General features: G+C 41.0%; 1 protein-coding gene across 4 annotated transcripts in view; it reads right to left on the bottom strand.

The window, feature by feature from the left end:
- UBR1 (ubiquitin protein ligase E3 component n-recognin 1) overlaps nt 1–18,096 on the bottom strand; it is a 145,887-nt gene that overhangs the window by 126,554 nt on the left and 1,237 nt on the right. For all 4 annotated transcript variants that reach the window (XM_048854897.2, XM_075129678.1, XM_048854895.2 and 1 more), the window contains exons 2-4: nt 12,026–12,282; nt 8,656–8,734; nt 2,527–2,637 (exon numbers count right to left, since the gene is read on the bottom strand). In XM_048854897.2, the coding sequence (XP_048710854.2) occupies nt 2,527–2,637; nt 8,656–8,734; nt 12,026–12,201 (366 nt within the window). In that variant the 5' untranslated portion in view covers nt 12,202–12,282. The remainder of the gene's footprint in view (nt 1–2,526; nt 2,638–8,655; nt 8,735–12,025; nt 12,283–18,096) is intronic.

Raw genomic sequence — 18,096 nt, 5'->3', positions numbered from 1 at the left:
GAAGGGATTGAATATGCGGGACGTAAATAATAAGGGAATACTACATCTTTTGAATATATGGAATGGCTTCTTATATTGGTATCCACGTTTAGAGATGTAAATGGAGAAACTTCAGAGATTTGTGACCTAGACACAGCGGTTGATATTTTCAAGGCAGTCCAGCGTATCTGGATGCATTTTCCATTAATTTTACGGTTGCACTAAACTGCTTGCAAATCTCAGAATATATATGTTGTATGGGGAGAAAGGGAAAGAAAATGGGGAGAAAAGAGAATTACCAAAACCAAGATCTCAAATCCAGATTCCATTCACATGGAATAGTATATGGTTTGATAGAAGTGGGTATAACATATTGGTGATATAGTTAGATATTGTCAAGAACCATGACTTTGGAAACTTCCTAAAGCAGCATGCAGTTTCACGTAGCCCATAAGCTTCTAGGTGGCATAAAAAAAAGAAATCAAAACTACACAGTGTGCATGTGGTGGGAAACCTGGAACAGAAATGAAACAAGTAATGAAGTGAAATGACCAATGGCTTCCACAGTTCCTAGAGACTTTTCCTGTCCTGATGAGCTTTAGAAGAGGAATTCCAAGTCAAGGCTGCCAACTAAAATGTCTACAGCTGATTTTATAAATATCTTTCTCTGCACCCATGTGATGATTTGAAGTCAGGTTCTTACAGATCCTGGGTATTAGAGGTCTTAAATATCTGGGCTTAATTTTTTTCCTACTCCAACTATACTACTAATGTTCTTAAATTTGGAGGAGAAAGGATAAGTGTCAGGCAGAAGCTTTGTGAATTGGGCTTCATAGAAGCACTGTTGTGTTGAGCTAAATTTCAGTTACAGTATGGCAGCTGAAGGGGTAAATCGTACCAAGCACAGACCTTTGGTAAAGGATAAAAACAGGCTGCTATAGACAAGGATATTCCAAACAAAAGGCAATCAACCCTGTAATGAAAAGACTTCCCCCTGTCTTCCTCCACCCTCCCTCATTCAGGTAAGGAAAGTATGCAGATAGAGCACCTCTCTCCATATCTCGCTCTAATAGATACCAAAAAACTCCTGGTAAATTAATGGTTTCTCTGGGCTCCTAAAAAGAGACAAAAAAAGAAAACACCCAAACCCAGAATGGACAAGATCTTTTTCCTCTCTCCCCATTACAAACTTACAGGGAATGAAACGGAGGATGTGTTCGGCCTGTTCTCTCCCCCCCTCCCTGCAATGGCAGCTTGGTTCCTCTCTTTTCTTTCAGGGAAATGGTGAGAACTGTTACCATAAAACTTGTGGATAATTAAGAATTAACTGCATAAGCCTGAAAAATACCTGTGAGTCCAATCCTGTAATCAATTGTACAAAATATTCTTAACTTCCTATGCTAACTTCACAATGTTTATGAAACAACTGCTACATTTCACCTCAGAAGTGGCTATATTTCACCTCTGCAACAATTTGTACAGTAAGTATCAGTTAGCAGAGACAGTTGGAAAGCTTGACGATGAAAGGCAATAAGTAAATGATATTATATCGTATTCAGTTACAAGAACTGCATGAAGATGGAATTAAGGTACAGAGTGCCTAACATTAATTTAAAGTGCAAAAATTAAAAAAAAAACACCCAGAAGAACTGTTAGAAAGTCACAAAAAGCAAAGTTTAGGTTAAAACTTAAGAAATGCAAATATTTGAAAGTATCGAAAATGTGCGTTTGGATTTTAAGTTTAAAAACTAACTGATTTTCTTGGCTAGTAGTCAGGTATTTTTAATCCCTATGATGTTCCTGAAAAGGATTTTTACCCTTAAGTTACAGACATGTATACCCAAATTTAATGATCTTAAAGCTTTTCAAAAATGTTATTACTATTTACAACATGCATTTGAAGGTAGGAAGCAAGCTACCCTTGGGAGCCTGGGACAGGGGATACTAGGGACCAGGGAGCTCTGCAGGGCATTTGGAGCTGGAAGGCAACAATGAGCAGTCAACGCCCTGAGAAAGCCTGGAGGAGCAGAACAACCACTCTTTAGCCACTGTTTGGTTTGAAGCATCTGCTTTTCTGGGCTCTGTTTCCCAGACTTAGATGTCTAAAAGTTTGTGTAGCACCTTTTGATTGCAAGTTCTGGTTTTTGAGGGGTTTGGGTTGGTTCCCCCCTCACCCCAACCCAAGGATACTGAATTTTACATGTGCATGCCTTATATTATGTTGTAAATACTAGCAACAGACAAGATGCAAAACATTGCCTAGAGTGTTTTTCTTTAATGTAGTGTATTGAAACTTGTCCTTTAACATTTAGAAAAGATCATTCAGCAAACTCAAATTTTAGTCTACCCTTTTAAAAGCCAGCAGCCTGATCCTGAGCACATTTTTTCATCATCACAGATGCAGAAAAACATACTGCCATCATTCCTCTCTACCCTGCCCCTCGCAGAGCAAATGGTAACTCTTCTAGACAGGTAGGGAGCATGTTACAAAGCTTGAAGCTTTACAGACAATATTCATCTCTGATTTTCTTTATGTATTATTTTTACCGCTTTTGTAGTGCTTGCTGCTCCAGGCTCATGGTTAACACAAAGTGGTCCAGTCTTCCATGCCTCTGTATCCCCACAGTCACAAAACCCTCCTCCAGTGGAAGTATGCATCTGAAAAATTAAGAGGCATTTCAGACATACAAATACGCATGTAAAAAAATCAAGAATACAAGAAAAGTATGTATTTGTTACGCCAATACATGCACATTTTATGTGCCTTCAACACAGTGATAAATAACTATCCTGTAGGAAGTGTCATTGTGTAACCCATATGCTTTCATATTGCAGCATTTTATTTTATTTTTTAATTAAGAAAGGGAGAACTTCAGTGGGGTAGAAGGGTGGGATTTGCTGAAATTATTTATGTGTCTACACATGTGCAGAGAGCAGAGTAGGGAACACAGCTGGGTCTTAACCTTGCAAATTGTTCCACGTAGGCAGAACCCTGCATTTGCATGGACCTGCACTGCCTTTAGCGGGGCTATGTATTGAACCCCAGGTGACCAGAGGGGCAGAACGGAGAGTGGGACACTGCAGTATTTTCTGAAAGCTCCCAGTAGCTGCTTGAAGCCAGTATATAAGTGACCATTAAGGCAGTTCTACATATTTTAACATGCCTTTGACTCTGGGGTAGAGCCATTGAGGGCTTGTGGGCAGATAAGGGAAATATTATATCTAGAGCAGCTAATGAGAGTTCCCATTAAACTTGACTCAAGGATGGAAGATAGGCCAGGAATGTGACTACTCTCAGGGCAGATCTGAAAGCCTGTAACATTTTAGCTACAGGTAAGTGTTTATGCCAGCCTTAAGCCACCATGGAAACCTTTAATAAAAACGATGTGTGGGCCTACAGGGAGAGCTGTGAGAAGAGCTTTTATTATCCTTAAAGCCTATAGAAATCACATTTAGTTATCTGATGAATTGTTTCAAATTGAGATTCTAGATCAACGTGAGAGAAAAGAGCACAACTCAACAGATGAGGGTTAGTAGATTCCTTATTTGACTAAGTGTGGCTTAGGATAGTACCCTACAGAGTGTGTGTGCTACAGAAATCCAAGGGATGAATTAATTTGTGTGTGGTGTTTCAAAACAGGTAATGTTTCGGCTACAAGCAAGAATTTCTATCAGATAGGGAAAGGGAGGCAAGAGAATCATCCATCAGCACAAGACTGAACTGCTGCTGAAAGGATATCATGCACTAGAGTTTTCTTTTATATGCTGGAAAGGCATAACTGTTTTTACTGTGGAGCGACTACATTTTCATTTTAGTGTCTGAGAACTCATTGACAAGCATTAAACCTTAGGTCCCACAGTTAATCACAAGTTCATCTCTGGAAAAGATTCTGAATGGAAGACAGAGTGTGTACACATGCACACACATCAAAAAAAGGAATGCCAATGCCCTGCAGCCTTTACAGTTGTGATGCAGGTTATTATTCATATTTGTTCCAGGGGTACCTTTTGCATAAGTAGCAAAAACAGACTGCTATAGAAAGTCTTTATAGACAAGATTACAGATAGCAAAGCTGTCTAGTAGCTTTATTTACAAGTCATTTAGAAGTATTTCAAAGTACTGTTTAAAATCCTTATTCTAGCAAACTAATATATATAATTCGTATACTAAGTAGCTGTGTAGCATTTTCTCTAACCAGTGTTGTGAGATATTAAAACCAAGTTCAGGGTTTAAATGCAATGCCCCAAGTTTGAGTCTGCACAATGCTTTCTGAGAAGTCTGAACTGGCTAGTGGTCCAGCATAAAGTTAAGATGAAGTGCAGGAAAGACCAGTAATTGTACATAATTTGCCCTGATATCCCAGTTACAAGAGTACTTATAAAACAGTTATTAGAAGTAATAATAAGTGGCCTTATCACACAAAATACTTTTTAAAATGTTATTTGCTATTAAAAATGCCCCTTCAAAAAAAAAAAAAGCATAATTTAAAGGTTTAGAATGTATTTACGAACTGGGGAAACATCACAGCCACTTACCTGCTATCTTCATGTTCCAACTACTGTTACTTGGCCTTAAAGAAGCCATCTTAAATTACCAAGAGACTAGGAAGAGAAGACTGGAAACTCAACTCCTGGCTTCTATTTATCCTTTTAATGTATCCTTTATGGGAGTCAGTTCATCCATATGAAACATATATATGTAGCTAAAATATATGGAAGCTACATATATTTTATTTATATAGTTCACAGGGATAGTGTAAGGCTTAAAGAATACTTGTAATGCACTTTAAGATCATCAGATGAAGAGTTTCACAGAAGTGCAGAATAATGTACTTGATCTGGCTATTCTCAGCACACCTTCTTCCTCATTACCACTCCCTAGGCCCTGGTCTACACCAGGGTGGGGGGCAGTGGAGAATCCATCTAAGTTATGCAACTTCAGCTATGTGAATAATGTAGCTGAAGTCAATGTACTTAGATCGACTTACCGTGATGTCTTCACCATGATGAGTCAACTGCTGCCGCTCCCACGTCGACTCTGCCTGCGCCTCTTGCGGCGCTGGAGTACAGAAGTCGACAGGTGAGCGCTCGGGGGTCAATTTATCCAGTCTAGACTAGATGCAATAAATCGATCTCCGCTGGATCGATCATTGCCTGCCGATCCAGAGGGTAGTGAAGACATACCCTAATATTTTGGAGGCTCTTTGAACCTATTCCCAAACTGCCAGGCTACCCTACTGAAGAAGAGCTCCGTGTAGTTTGAAAGCTTGTTTCTCTCACCACCCACCTTGTCTGGACTACCCTATGGTCAGGATAATACACTTAGATTAGCATGCCTGACTTGATTATCAGTGAAGGTGCACTCACTAAATACATGTGTGCACGCATAGCCAGCACTTCCTCTTTAAAGGGCAGTCATGGCCATTTGATGCAGGTAAGAAAGAGCCTCTGAGGTGGATGCAAGTTAAACAGCCAAAGTAATGAATCTCATTAAAAACCTAGTACATTTTTAAACTGTGAAAGATTACAATTAAGTTGAATATATGGTGGTTTAGATGCTCTTTAGTGTAACTTTTCTGCAGAGGTACATCAGCTTTAAAGGCTCATGATCCCTGTATGCTTCCACTCAGTTCACAAAACTGAGCATTTGTTGCAATGGCTTTTGAAAGGGAACCACCACCAGTGAAGTCAGGCAGAAAAGGGGACAGCAGAGGACAGTTCAGGAAAAGAGCAGCCTGAGGAGTTACTTCAAATGATCCTTCCCCAAATAAGGGAGAAACAGTTAGAATTTCTCACTGGTCACATGGATTTGGCTCAGAGACCATCAAAAGGCCGTCAGGAAGAGAAAATCCAGGCCTAAAGCAATCTCCTGCATTTGAAACTTAACATTTGTTAATTTCTCTACCCATACCCCCTGCCTCAAGCCCAAAGCAGTTTAAAAAACTAAATAAATCCAAATGCAGAAATAGACAAAAACAGTATGTAGATTGCAATAGTGATCTGACTGGTGAAAAGACTGTACTGGTCCCTGTGCATACATACATGTTTATTTTGTTACCAAATATGGGTTTGGAAATCTCTTTATCAAGGTCAGCTTGCAAACATGTCATTTTTAAGTACTATTTATAGTACTTTACCAAGCTCGATAAACATGCGCTTTTTAACTGAAATTTCAGCATTGTTACTCTGATTGTTATTTACAAAGGGAACAAGTAATCTCTTATGGATTTTAACAATTGTAAGTTATAACAAGTGTCTCAGTCCTATGAATTAAATTATCCTCTTCAGATTTGCTAAAAAGTTGCTTGATTAGCACAGCGAAACCAATTAAAATGAAAGAGTTTGAGATATCTTTTGCACATTCCCAAAAAGCCATAAACACCCCAAAAAGTTATACATCATATCAAAACAAGAGAGAGGTTAGAGAGCTCCAGTATTTTCTGTTCTTTCCACTAAGAGCTAAAGAAGAGGAGAGGAAAAGTGCCTCTGCCCACTTATTATTTTGCATGTTTAATGTACTCTACTAAATCAAAGGCAGATTTAAATCTCCGATGTGGAGATGGAAATTGACACCTCTACAATAAAACCAAAAAACCTGCTCCTGCACATCCCTAACTACAGTGATGGAGTTGAGATGTGGAACATGTGCACTGCATTTCTGAGATTTAAATCTGGCCTCTATATCTAATAGGCAACCTACCTGTCTGTTAAATTCTTTGGAATAATCTACCAGTTACAAGGATTATTACTATTGCCTGTGCAACCTTAGTTCAGCGCACGCGCGTGTGTGTGTATCATTAAAGTTAAGATTTTGTCACTGTTTTTAGTAGAAGTCACGGACAGGCAATAAACGAAAATTCACAAGAGCCTATGACCGGTCTGTGAGTTTACTAAAAATAACCGGGTGGCTGAGCTAGGTATGGCAGGAGGAATGACAGCTGGAGTCCCATGGGGCAGAGACTGACAGGCTGAGCCCCCTCGCCATGGTGGCTGGGGGGGCCACCACAGCCCCGGCTCCAGCCGCAACGGGGGCACGCACAGCCCCTGCTCCAGAGTTGGCCACAGTGCGGGACAGGGGCTCACAGCCTCACCTCCAACCACAGGTGCACAGCCCCGGCCACTGGTGGGAAGGGAGGATGCACATGGCCCTCGGAAGCCACGAGGGGGGTGCAGGGCCCCAACTACAGCCCCCGCCACAAGGCAGGGGCACACAGCCGAAGAAGTCACAGAGGCTGAAGCCGAAGAAGTCACAGAGGTCTGGTAAAGTCACACAATCCATGACTGCCATGACCAAATCATAGCCTTAGTTATCATATAGTCATTAACTATGTGATCACATACTGTTTGCTCTGCGCACAAAATAGACAGAGTAAGACAGTTGTAGGGAGATGACATGCTCTTCTGTTTAAAGCACTGGACTGGGATTCAGGACAAGAGAGCACAGTTCTGCCATTTACTTACTATAGGTATGTCCACACAGCAACTAGACACCAGCACCTGGCCTGTGAGAGCCAACTTGGGCGTGTGCTATGAGGCTGTTTCATTGCTGTGAAGACTTCCGGGCTCTAGCTGGAGCCCATGAGCCCGAGTTGGCTGGCCTGTGGGTATCTAGTTGCAGGTGTCTACTGTATATGATTTTGGGCAAAGCTATCACAATGCCAACACATAAGGTTGCCACATTAAGGTTGTCCTTGCAATTTTAATATTACCTTACTTTTCAGTGCTTAACTTTGCAACTAAAGTTTCCTGAAAACTAGTTTTCCCAATATGCAATTATAGTGTTATGCGCTGGATGAAGCCTTTTTATGTGTTGAGTCAAAACCTCATTGAGACTGATAGTTATGTTTGTTGAAGGGTGAGTTCATACCTGTAAGGATAAACCCTCACCTAAAACAAAAGGAGGATGTGAACCCACCCAGGAGATTTTGCTGAGTATTGTTTTATACAGGTAAGACAGAACAGACAAAAAACAGGGAAAGACATACACGGTTGGATAAATGCACTTATAGGGGTCTGACTTTTAAAGTGCACCAATATGTTGTGCATTAATCGGCCCATGTAAACGCTGCTGGTGTTTCACAGTGCACTTTAACATAGTGCAGTACGACACTGTACACTGCAGTGCGCACCAGCAATGTCTACACGGACCAACTAGTGCACAAACATGTTAGTGCATATTAACCCACAGGGAGACAAGCCCTCGGGGAGACATCCTGAAGGAGCAGCTGAAAGCACAGTGTCTGATCCTGGAAGAAACCAGGGAAGAGTTTTCTGGGTCAGACATGCAGCCTAAAAAAGTTTTTTCGGGTTCTGAGAGCAAAAGAAGCAGTTTTCTGCTATTTGATTTCTTCCTTGTTCAGAGACAGAGGGCTTTGTACAGCCTTGTAAATAAACAAAACTGCAAACAAATAAATATCTGACTAGCACCAATTTCCCCTCCTAAGTGGAGCAACCTACTAGACCACACTTTTTTGTCTAACTGCTCTGGTCAAAAGGGATAACAATAATTAGACCTATGAAAGACATGCTCTTTTTTGTTCCAGCACTCATTTCAACAAATTGGTAATTTTCAGGGGGTAGGAATTGAAGTTTCTCATAATCTGTGTGTATTGCTATTACACACAAGAAAACTTCTCTATAGCAACATGTACAACTTTACAGTACAGATTTTCATACCTTGTAACGATGGTTCTTGTGAATGCTATTCTGAAAGCAGTCCATGCAGAGTACACATGTCGGATCAATTGCACAGTCTCTGCAACAAAAATACTAACTTGGATACCATTCTAAAATAAAATAATGAAATATTCATATACTAGAACTGCTGCCATAGTTACACCTTTACGGCTGGTGCCAAACTCAATTTCAGGCATCAAAGCATGGCTATGTCATGCTACTGATATAGAATGAACGTTCCAACCCTTCCACATTTGGTTTGAACCATATTAGCAATGCTACCGTTTAAACATCCATAAGCAGGGTTCTATTAAAACCAGCCTGACTACCATTTTCCAACAATAGTTGCTAGTACAGGTGTTCCCTTGCCTAGCATGGACAGGGATCTTAAAGAACAACAAGATGTTAGAGACTACTCTTGGGTAGTCTATAATGTGGTTTCTGAATAGAGTTGTAATCATCTTAACAATGCAAGATGTTGATGTAAAAGCTATGTTACATCTGTGTTACATCAGTTACAATTTATAATACGGAAAGGGTCCCTTTATAATACAATTACACATAATATGTTCTTTTAATGTAGTTTTTAATGTTCCAAAGTCAAGCTCTCAAGTTCGGAAATGCCAAAATTAATGTTTCCAGTTCAATTTGAATTCAGCCCCCTAGTGTGTATACATTATGATACAGTCTTAAATTACATGAGCTCATACTATATTTTTTCCACAGGACCTCTGCCTCATTCAGTGCACTGGACAGACCTGTGCTGGGAATGAATTGTTGTTGTGTAGAGAAGGCTGTCATCTGTAGGACCCTGCCTCATTTATGCAGAGCTTGGAAGGTGTGTAGGGAATGAGGCAGGGGACTGCAGGAAGAGAAAATATGGTCTCATGGTAAAGACAAATAAACGCTGCCCTGGAGAACTAGATTCTGCCAGTGCCACGGAGTTTCTATTGCTGGGAAAGTCACTCAAAACAAACTTTTGACAGGTGATCATTAATGGTGTGTTTCTCATTTTCTGGGTGCTTGACTTGAGACCCTGGGTCTAATTTACAGAAATGCTGAGCACTCACTGGTGCTACTGAAGTCAATGGGAGCTATGTTTTGAACATACAAAGTGCTTCATATTGCTAAATACACTGAAAAGTCAGGTCATGGTGCCTCAAATTGGGCACCCAAGCTTAGTAGATACTTTTGACCTTAATAGCTCTGTGCCTTAGCTCCTTATCCATAGAATGGACATATCAAACCCTTACCGCACAAGGGTGTTGTGAAAATAAATTAATGTTTGTGAAGGACTCAGATACTATAGTGATGACCATCACAGAAAAAGCCCATGAGGAAATTAATAATTGTCTCTTCGGAGCAGGATTTTAATAATGTGCAGTAAATAAGGCCTAGGGCCACACATTAAAACAAAGAGGATAAAACAAATGATTGAATAGATGTTCACCCTGCATACTGAGTAAGGAAGATATGCAACTGTACTTCCCATTTACTGAATAGTGAAGGGGTCCAGTGGAGGAAATAGTATGTGATCATGTAACAAACTATATCATAATACATACCCACAAGGGAATGGAATTAAGGTTGCACAGACAACTTTCATTCTGGCATTTCCTAATATTTGAGTGCTGGACTTTGCAATCTTAACATAGCCTTGTGTGTGCAATTTCCTAGGTTTTTAAACAAGCAAACTGGAAAAAAAATTAAACCAAAAACAACTGACATTCCATCATCTGGCATTATAATGACACCCATATGGGTCATCAGTAGGGTTGGAACCTTTAAATCCACTATACAGACTTCTACTACTTAAGTTAAAGGAGTAATGGATACCAACAGTCGGTTGTCATCCTCTGTGTGGACCAGCATTGGAGCGAGAGGGGACACAATTTGCCACTGGGTTCACAGATACTTGCTAACAGCACAGGAATGGAGACACTCTGGAATCATGAGATCCATTCCAGGCTCTGAATGGGAGAGTTCTCTGGTGAGCACTGACTTTTCTGCCCTTTACCCCAAAAGCATGATCCTTTCTGCTCTGTACTCTCTAACCTAACCCTATCCTGTCTGTTCCCCATCCCTAGCTCTTGAGCCCAGTCCCATTCTCCTCACCTAGGCAGTTCCAGTCTCTACTCCACAGGCTTCTCACCCCAGTACCAGTCCCTTTGCCCAGCAAATGGTAGCCTCAAATCTCTGGACTCCCTATTGCAGTCTCCCATGCACACTCCCAGTCCCTCCCCCCACAGCAAGTCTCAATTCCCTCCCTCCTGGTTCCTCATCCAATTTCTGTCCCTTCTCCAATGGCTAGCAGTCCCCTTCACCACAATCTCCCATTCCCAGCCTCTACCTGCCCCAATTCCCAGTTTCCCTCTGCTTCCAATCCCAGCCCCAGCCACCATTCTCTAGTTCCAGTCACATTCCCTCCAGGCTCCCTGTCCCAATCTACATTCCCTGACCCGCACCTTAGTCCAGCTCTTGTCCCCTCTGCATTTGAATAAGGGAGCTTCTGCTTCCACTCTGTCTGTGCCCAGCAGGGCAGTTATTGAGGTGACAGTAGAGACAGACTCCCTGCTCTCAATTACAGTCCCCAGCCTGACTTGCAGCAGCCCAGAGCTACAACTGCAGGGAAAGTCCTGCCCTATCCCAGGATGGGGCACATTCAGTTGCTCTGTTGGGATGGTCTGGTCATATGTAGGAGTAGTGAGGTGATGGATGGAGCATGCTTAGTGCAGATGAAATGTTCAGGGAAATGTCAGGAAACCTTATAATAGGCAGTGCTCCCAGCTCACCTAGAATAACATTCGGCTCATATAATGAAATAGTCATTGAATGGAACTAGTATATTTCACCCTTTTCTATCTTAAATTTGATTCATCCCACATACTTAATTAGTCTAAATTAAATGTAGCTTCTTTAAAAAAAAAAGAATCAGCAAGTATAGCTAAATTTTACAATTATTTCAGCTTGCACAGTGCCTTTAAAATAAAAAGGGATGGGGATCTCCCCAGACTAGTGCATTGTGGGAGTATGACAAAAGAAGATGATAGGATAGGAGGACTGTAGATCAAACCATGCTGCAGTTGAAAGACTTCTTGTGCTTTGGGGACTAAGTCTTCTACACACCTATTGACAATTTAAAGTCAAGAAACTTAATATGATTTGCAAACACCCAGAGAACTTCAACTTTTGCTTTTCACATATAATATAATGTGTGCTCAATTTAAAGTAGATTGTGATAGCAAAACAATTATCATAGCCACTTACTCAAGGATCCTAGCGGGATCCATCTAGCAGCAAAAATAATTTTATAAAGTCTATTATTGCTGAGTGACCTCACAGGAAATATTCATGATGACTAGTGCCTTACCTGCAAGAATATGTAGTCTCCCCACCTTTGAACACCTTCCCGCAGAGTTGAGAAGCTCCGCACTGCCGCAGTTTCTCCAGGCAGACATCCGGGTCTTCCCCAAACAAGTACCACTCCAGAGGGTCAAATATGGTTATCTGGGCCATTTCTTCCTGCTTCTCCAGCAAGGGGTCCATTTCACCAGAGTAGATGTTTGGAACATACTTTGCCAGTTGTTGTAAAAAGGCAGCCTGAAAGTCAACTCTCTCATCCCACCACTGCAAGAAAATTAGAGTTGGGGTAATACGTCAGCGGAGAAATAAAATTAAGAAAATGAGGATATCTAAGGAGAAACAATGATTACTACAAAACCAGGGGCATTTTCTATTTCAACAATCTGAAGTTCTGTGCACCAGGAAAAATACAAATCCACATTTACAGGATAAATTAACAACAGAAAGTAGTTCATATTTAGTTTTAGAACCTTTGAGACTTTTAATATTTTGCCCCACGACACATCTCTGCTATTTGCTCCTATTCTAGCTCTTTAGACTCCTACAGGTGCTTTCCAACTGCTCGATTTCTTTTCTTCAGTTCTGAACTTCATGCCTTCTTTCATAGTATTCCCACTCTTTAATTTCTTTTTAAAATCGGAGGCATTTCTAGTGAACATAAGCCAAAAAAAATACATCTGTCAGAAGGTAGCTACACGCATATTTCCCATAAATACAAGTTATTTTCACAAATGATCCTCCCTCAATAAAATTTTCTCTAGCCAGCAAGCAAAAAGTACAAGTCCATTGGAATTTGGAAAGGGTGGGAGTCTGACATGGAAGGAATAGACTGCTCAACTTGTTAGTGGACTCAACTAAAGAAAATCTGTCACATGAAAGACAAAAAAACTTCACATTTAACTTAAAGATAAAACCTAACAGCAATTGATGGACCTATTCTCCATGAATTTATCTAGTTTCTTTTTTTAACCCTTTTATGGTCTTGGCCTTCACATCATCCTCTGGCAAGGAGTTCCACAGGTTGACTGTGCGTTGTGTGAAGAAATACTTCCTTTTATTTGTTTTAAACCTGCTGCCTATTAATTTCATTTGGTGACCCCTAGTTCTTGTGTTATGAGAAGAAGCAAATAACACTTGCTTATCTACTTTCTCCACACCAGTCATGATTTTATAGACCTCAATCATATCTCCCCTTAGCCGTCTCTTTTCCAAGCTGAAAAGTCCCAGTCTTATTAATCTCTCCTCATATGGAAGCCGTTCCATATCCCTAATAATTTTTGTTGCCCTTTTCTGAACCTTTTCCAATTCCAATATATTGTTTTTGAGATGGGGCAACCCTATCTGCACATAGTATTCAAGATGTGGGTGTACCATGGATTTATATAGAGGCAACACAGTACTTTCTGTCCTATTATCTATCCCTTTCTTAATTATTCCCAGCAACTGAAAAAAACATCAGAAAAATCATGGGGCACCATATTGACACCTTCATGGTTCATAAACAGGGCTGGAACATTTAGATTCACCACACAGACTTCTACCACTTGAGTTAACAGAATAACTGGTAGCAGCAGTAGGTTGTCATCCTCTCAGTAGGCCAGCATTAGGGGGGGGGGGGGGGAAGTACCACACTTTGCTAGTGGATTTCACAGATACGTGCCAACAGCAGCTGATTGTTGAGACTCTGGAATCTTGGGCTCCATTTCAGTCTTTGAAAGGGAATGTGCTGTGATGGGCACAGACTTGTCTGTTTTCCCCAAACTTAATACTTTCTGCCTCTCTCCCCTCCAACTTGTCCTCGTCCAAGTCATATCTCTATTCCATCCATGGCTCCTTGTCCTAGTCCCATTCTCCTTGCATACCCACTCCCAGTGTCCATTCCTCAAGCTTTTTGTCAGGCTCTTTGCCCAGCCAGTACTTGTCTCCTGCTCTGAGCTCACTGTCCCTTTTCTCAATCTCCGTGACACGCAGTCTCTCCCCACACCCAGATCCAGTCTCCTTGCCCAGTCAGTCTCATCCTTCCACCCCAATCTCGTTGTACAACCCCTGGCTCCTGAGTCCTCAGCCAATGTGTCTCTCCATCCCTCACTGGTTTCCAGTCCCAGGCTCTCTCCCTGGACTCCTCATCCAATCTCAGTTTCTCCACTTCTGCCCCTGCCCTGGCTTCTTGTCTCAGTCTCTTTGCCTAGCCACCCCCAGTTCTCTCAATCACACCCAAGCTCCTTGTCAGATTTGTCTCCAATTCCCTATCTTCAGGTCTCTTCCCCCTATACACCCCCACACAGTCCCAGTCTCACCTTGGCTACTTGTCCCTACTTACTCCTTTCCCTCCCCCAGTCTGGCTTTTGGCCCCTCTGCATTCAAATCAGACTGCTTCCTTCTCCACTCAACCTGGGTGCCCACGGGGATTCACTGAGAGAACAGGAGAGACAGGCTATCTATTCCCATGCTCATCCCCAACCCGGTCCTGAGCAGCTGGGAGCAGCTATTACAATGTAGTCCTTCCTGAGCCCCATAGCCTTTAACTAGACCATGCTCAATCCCTTTGTGGGGATGGACCATGTACAGTCTGCTCAGTATTAAGAGCTGTGAGGGGCTAGAGCATTCTCAGTGAGGACAGACTCTTGCTAGAGCTCAACAGCTAAAATCTCTCAAGTCTTTATGCATGTACAAACTACAATTTTTTCAAAGGCTTGTAATGTGGCCAAAATTGGGCAAATTTTCACAGGGATGGCAAAAGGCACAACACAAAGTCTACCGCTAGGCAAACGTCAAGTCCCTGCTCCAAACCATGAGAGCATTTCAAAGACAAGAATGTAACATAAACAACACATTTTTCCCTACCCTCATTCTTGGAAACAGCTGAACTATTTTGATTAGAATTTTCTAAAAAATTCAACTTGAACCAGACATCATTTAGAATTTTTCAGCCAAATGGTAAAAACTAGCAAAGTTCTAAGCAACTGAACAGGATCTTATCATGAGAAGTGTTGAGCAACCTTAATAATAGGCAATGCTATTAGACCCACCTATAATTAACATCGGACTATTAAAAACTGTATAATTTCCATAAAGTGCCTCATCTTCTCAACATCAGTACATCTACGTCCTTGTCCACACTGAGAACTTTAGGTGATCTCCCACCAATAATGCTGGCAGTAGTGAAAGGTCTACTGTACACTGACCACCAGTGTTTTTACCATTTCATAGTCTAACCCTGCAGCTAGATGACATGGTAGAAAACAAATCATTGGCCATCATTGTTCTCACAGCAGAGTTTAAATTATGAGAGATTTCCCTTCAATTTTCACTGTACACAATCACAGTCATAAGATCAATGCTTTATTTTAAATTTAACAGGTATTCTGTGAGCTTCCTAGCGCTGCAGTTACTGAATCTGAAAGCAAAGCAGACTATAGTAGTACAAATGTTGACTTTCAGTTGATCTCATCTCTTCTCTCAGAGCCCATGGAGTCATGTTCCTGCTTCTGAGCACAAATCCTCTTGGCCTCTCTGTACTTTGTCAGAGATTCCAATTCCATAACTTAGCATGTCCAGTTCCTGAATTTTAGTAATGCAAATGAAGAAAATCAGAGTAGTAGCCGTAAGGAGTCATAAAAGTTAGAAAAGAGAGAGACCTATTAGTAATTCAATACCATATCCCTGCCAAGGCAGGGGATCACTTCAGAACAGTTTACTGGGCACCATGAATGTGAAATCTAGTCAAACAAGAAAACAAAAAAAGTGGTAACAGATTATCAGAAATTTCAGCAGTTTCAGGTACTACACTCTCCCTGAGTTTCCCTACACTTTACAATCATGTTTCCCTATATTTTAAAAATGTTCTCTCTCCTCTGTTGCTGTGGGAAAAACCCAAACAGGGAAATGGACCAATTCTACAGGGAAGCAGTGAAACTGAAACTGTTTGTGCACACAGTACTATCAAATGCATAAAGTGAAGGTACTATTTTTGCCTTCTAATCGTTCACAGAGAATGTCTAAACTACAAAAAATGTTCTATTTTAAAAATGCATTAGCCACCCCAGGTTTCAGAGTAGCAGCCGTGTTAGTCTGTATCCGCAAAAAGAAAAGAAGTACTTGTGGCACCTAAGAGACTAACAAATTTATTTGAGCAGAAGCCACCACAATTTAACACAGTTTTAAACACAACTTTGCACCTAGCATAAGCAGCACAAGTTGTATTTAGATATCTGTGGCTAAGCGTACAGAAGAAGCTGGGGTCTCTGGGGAGGATTATTATATGGCATTTATTCCCATATTTCCTGGCCTTTGTTAATGCTGCATCTACAACATCATTTTCTTTCTTTCCCTCCCCATTCGGTACTTCCTCCTCTTCCAGCATCTGGATTTGGATTTTGGCAACTCCTCCTGAACTCAATGTGCTGCAAATGACTAACTTTGGAATTTCTCATTTTGCAACTTTTGTCAAAAGAGCTCACGCAGAATCCACAGTTATTTAGGGCATTTGGTCTCTTCTACCAGTCATTTTAGTGTCTCTTTAGAAGGATATGGTTTTTAAGATTACAGAAGTGTTGTCTTATGGCATTACACACCACTAAGAATCCTTGGGAGAGGAATCTTATGTTGTATTCAGACACTTTTTCTGTAAAAACAGACAAATGTCTTTCCACATGGAAATGCACTAAGACCTTTCAAAAAGTTAATCTCTATTGTATGGTGAGCAGTTTTGCCCTAAATAGAAGGGAATGAATTGTGGATGTTTTTGCCAAACCTCATTTAAATGATCATTACCTTGGAAGGGGTTGGGAGATAGAGAATTGCACTTGTCTGGATACAGAAACATCCCTTTAGGGAGACTAAGACGGTATAATGCACAAAGAAGAGGACGGTCACCTCTCCATAAGCTACTTGTGGCTATCTGAACAGGTGTGTATGGAAATGGAACACAAACTTTTATAAAATGATTTTCATCTGTAGATCACAAAGTATCAAATGAGATTTCTGAGTGCTATGATAAAGAAATCCTCTCATTTAGGCTTTGCAATAGGCTTGTTGTTATTTAAATTAATCCAAATCCAATGACACCATATCTATTATTTTTCTATTTCTTATCCTGTTCTGTGAATTTGGGGGCTGAGAGTTGAATGGTATCAATCAGTTCAATCCTACTACATTTTACCAATCACATTAACACTCTGCTTTTCCCTGCTATTCTGTCAAGCAGCTGGAATTCCCAACTCACATTCAAAATAAACTCTTACAAGGTTGAATTTTACTTTAGTGCACAAAACAGTTGTTTTGCTAGTTAAAGTAGAAGCCAGTGACCATTGAAGCCCAGTCTATAGCTCAGAAGACTCCCAGCATTGGACACTGACTACCTTATTGCAGGTGTTCTGAATCTTTTTCTTTCCCCCACAACACGCTATAAAAATTCCACAGCCCACGTGTACCACACAACTGTTCTGCATATCCAGTAGATTAAGAGCCAGGGCCAGCGTTAGAGGGTAGCAAGCCTGGGGTCCCACACCACCGGGGGCCCTGCAAAGCTAAGTTGCTTGGGCTTCAACCATGGGCGGCAGGGCTCAGGCTTTCTGCCTTGGGCCCCTGCAAGTCTAACACTGGCCCTGCTCTCTGGTCTATTTTAGCAGACCCCCTGAAACCTGCTTGCAGCCCCCTACAGGGCCCCACACTCCTGGTTAAGAACTGCTGCCTTATTGGGTATTTCTAAAGTCTGCTTTAGAAGAAAAAGATAAATAGGTAAAAGTTATTTGATAAATGTGCAGCTCCCACTTAACATTGTCCTGTTATAGGAGAGTAGACTATTATGCTTTTAAAAGAGTTCTCAAACTAGAGTTTTCAGGCAAGATTTTGTGTTAAAGTTTTTGATTCAATACCATTCCCTTTATTTTCATTTGAAGTCATCAGCTTTCCAGGGGCTGATGAAAGAAAATAAGATCCAGTTCTATGGGCATATAGACACTAATACAAACAATAATAAAGTGACAATAAAGAATAAAGGGCCCCTAAACATACCTGTCCCAAAGAGTAAATTCCATATAGCAACCCAGAACTTCAGTGAATATTTGTCCTCCATTT

The sequence above is a fragment of the Caretta caretta genome, chromosome 6 (assembly GCF_965140235.1).
Source record: "Caretta caretta isolate rCarCar2 chromosome 6, rCarCar1.hap1, whole genome shotgun sequence".
NCBI classification, from domain to species: domain Eukaryota; kingdom Metazoa; phylum Chordata; order Testudines; family Cheloniidae; genus Caretta; species Caretta caretta.
This window is presented reverse-complemented; position numbering and strand designations above follow the sequence as displayed.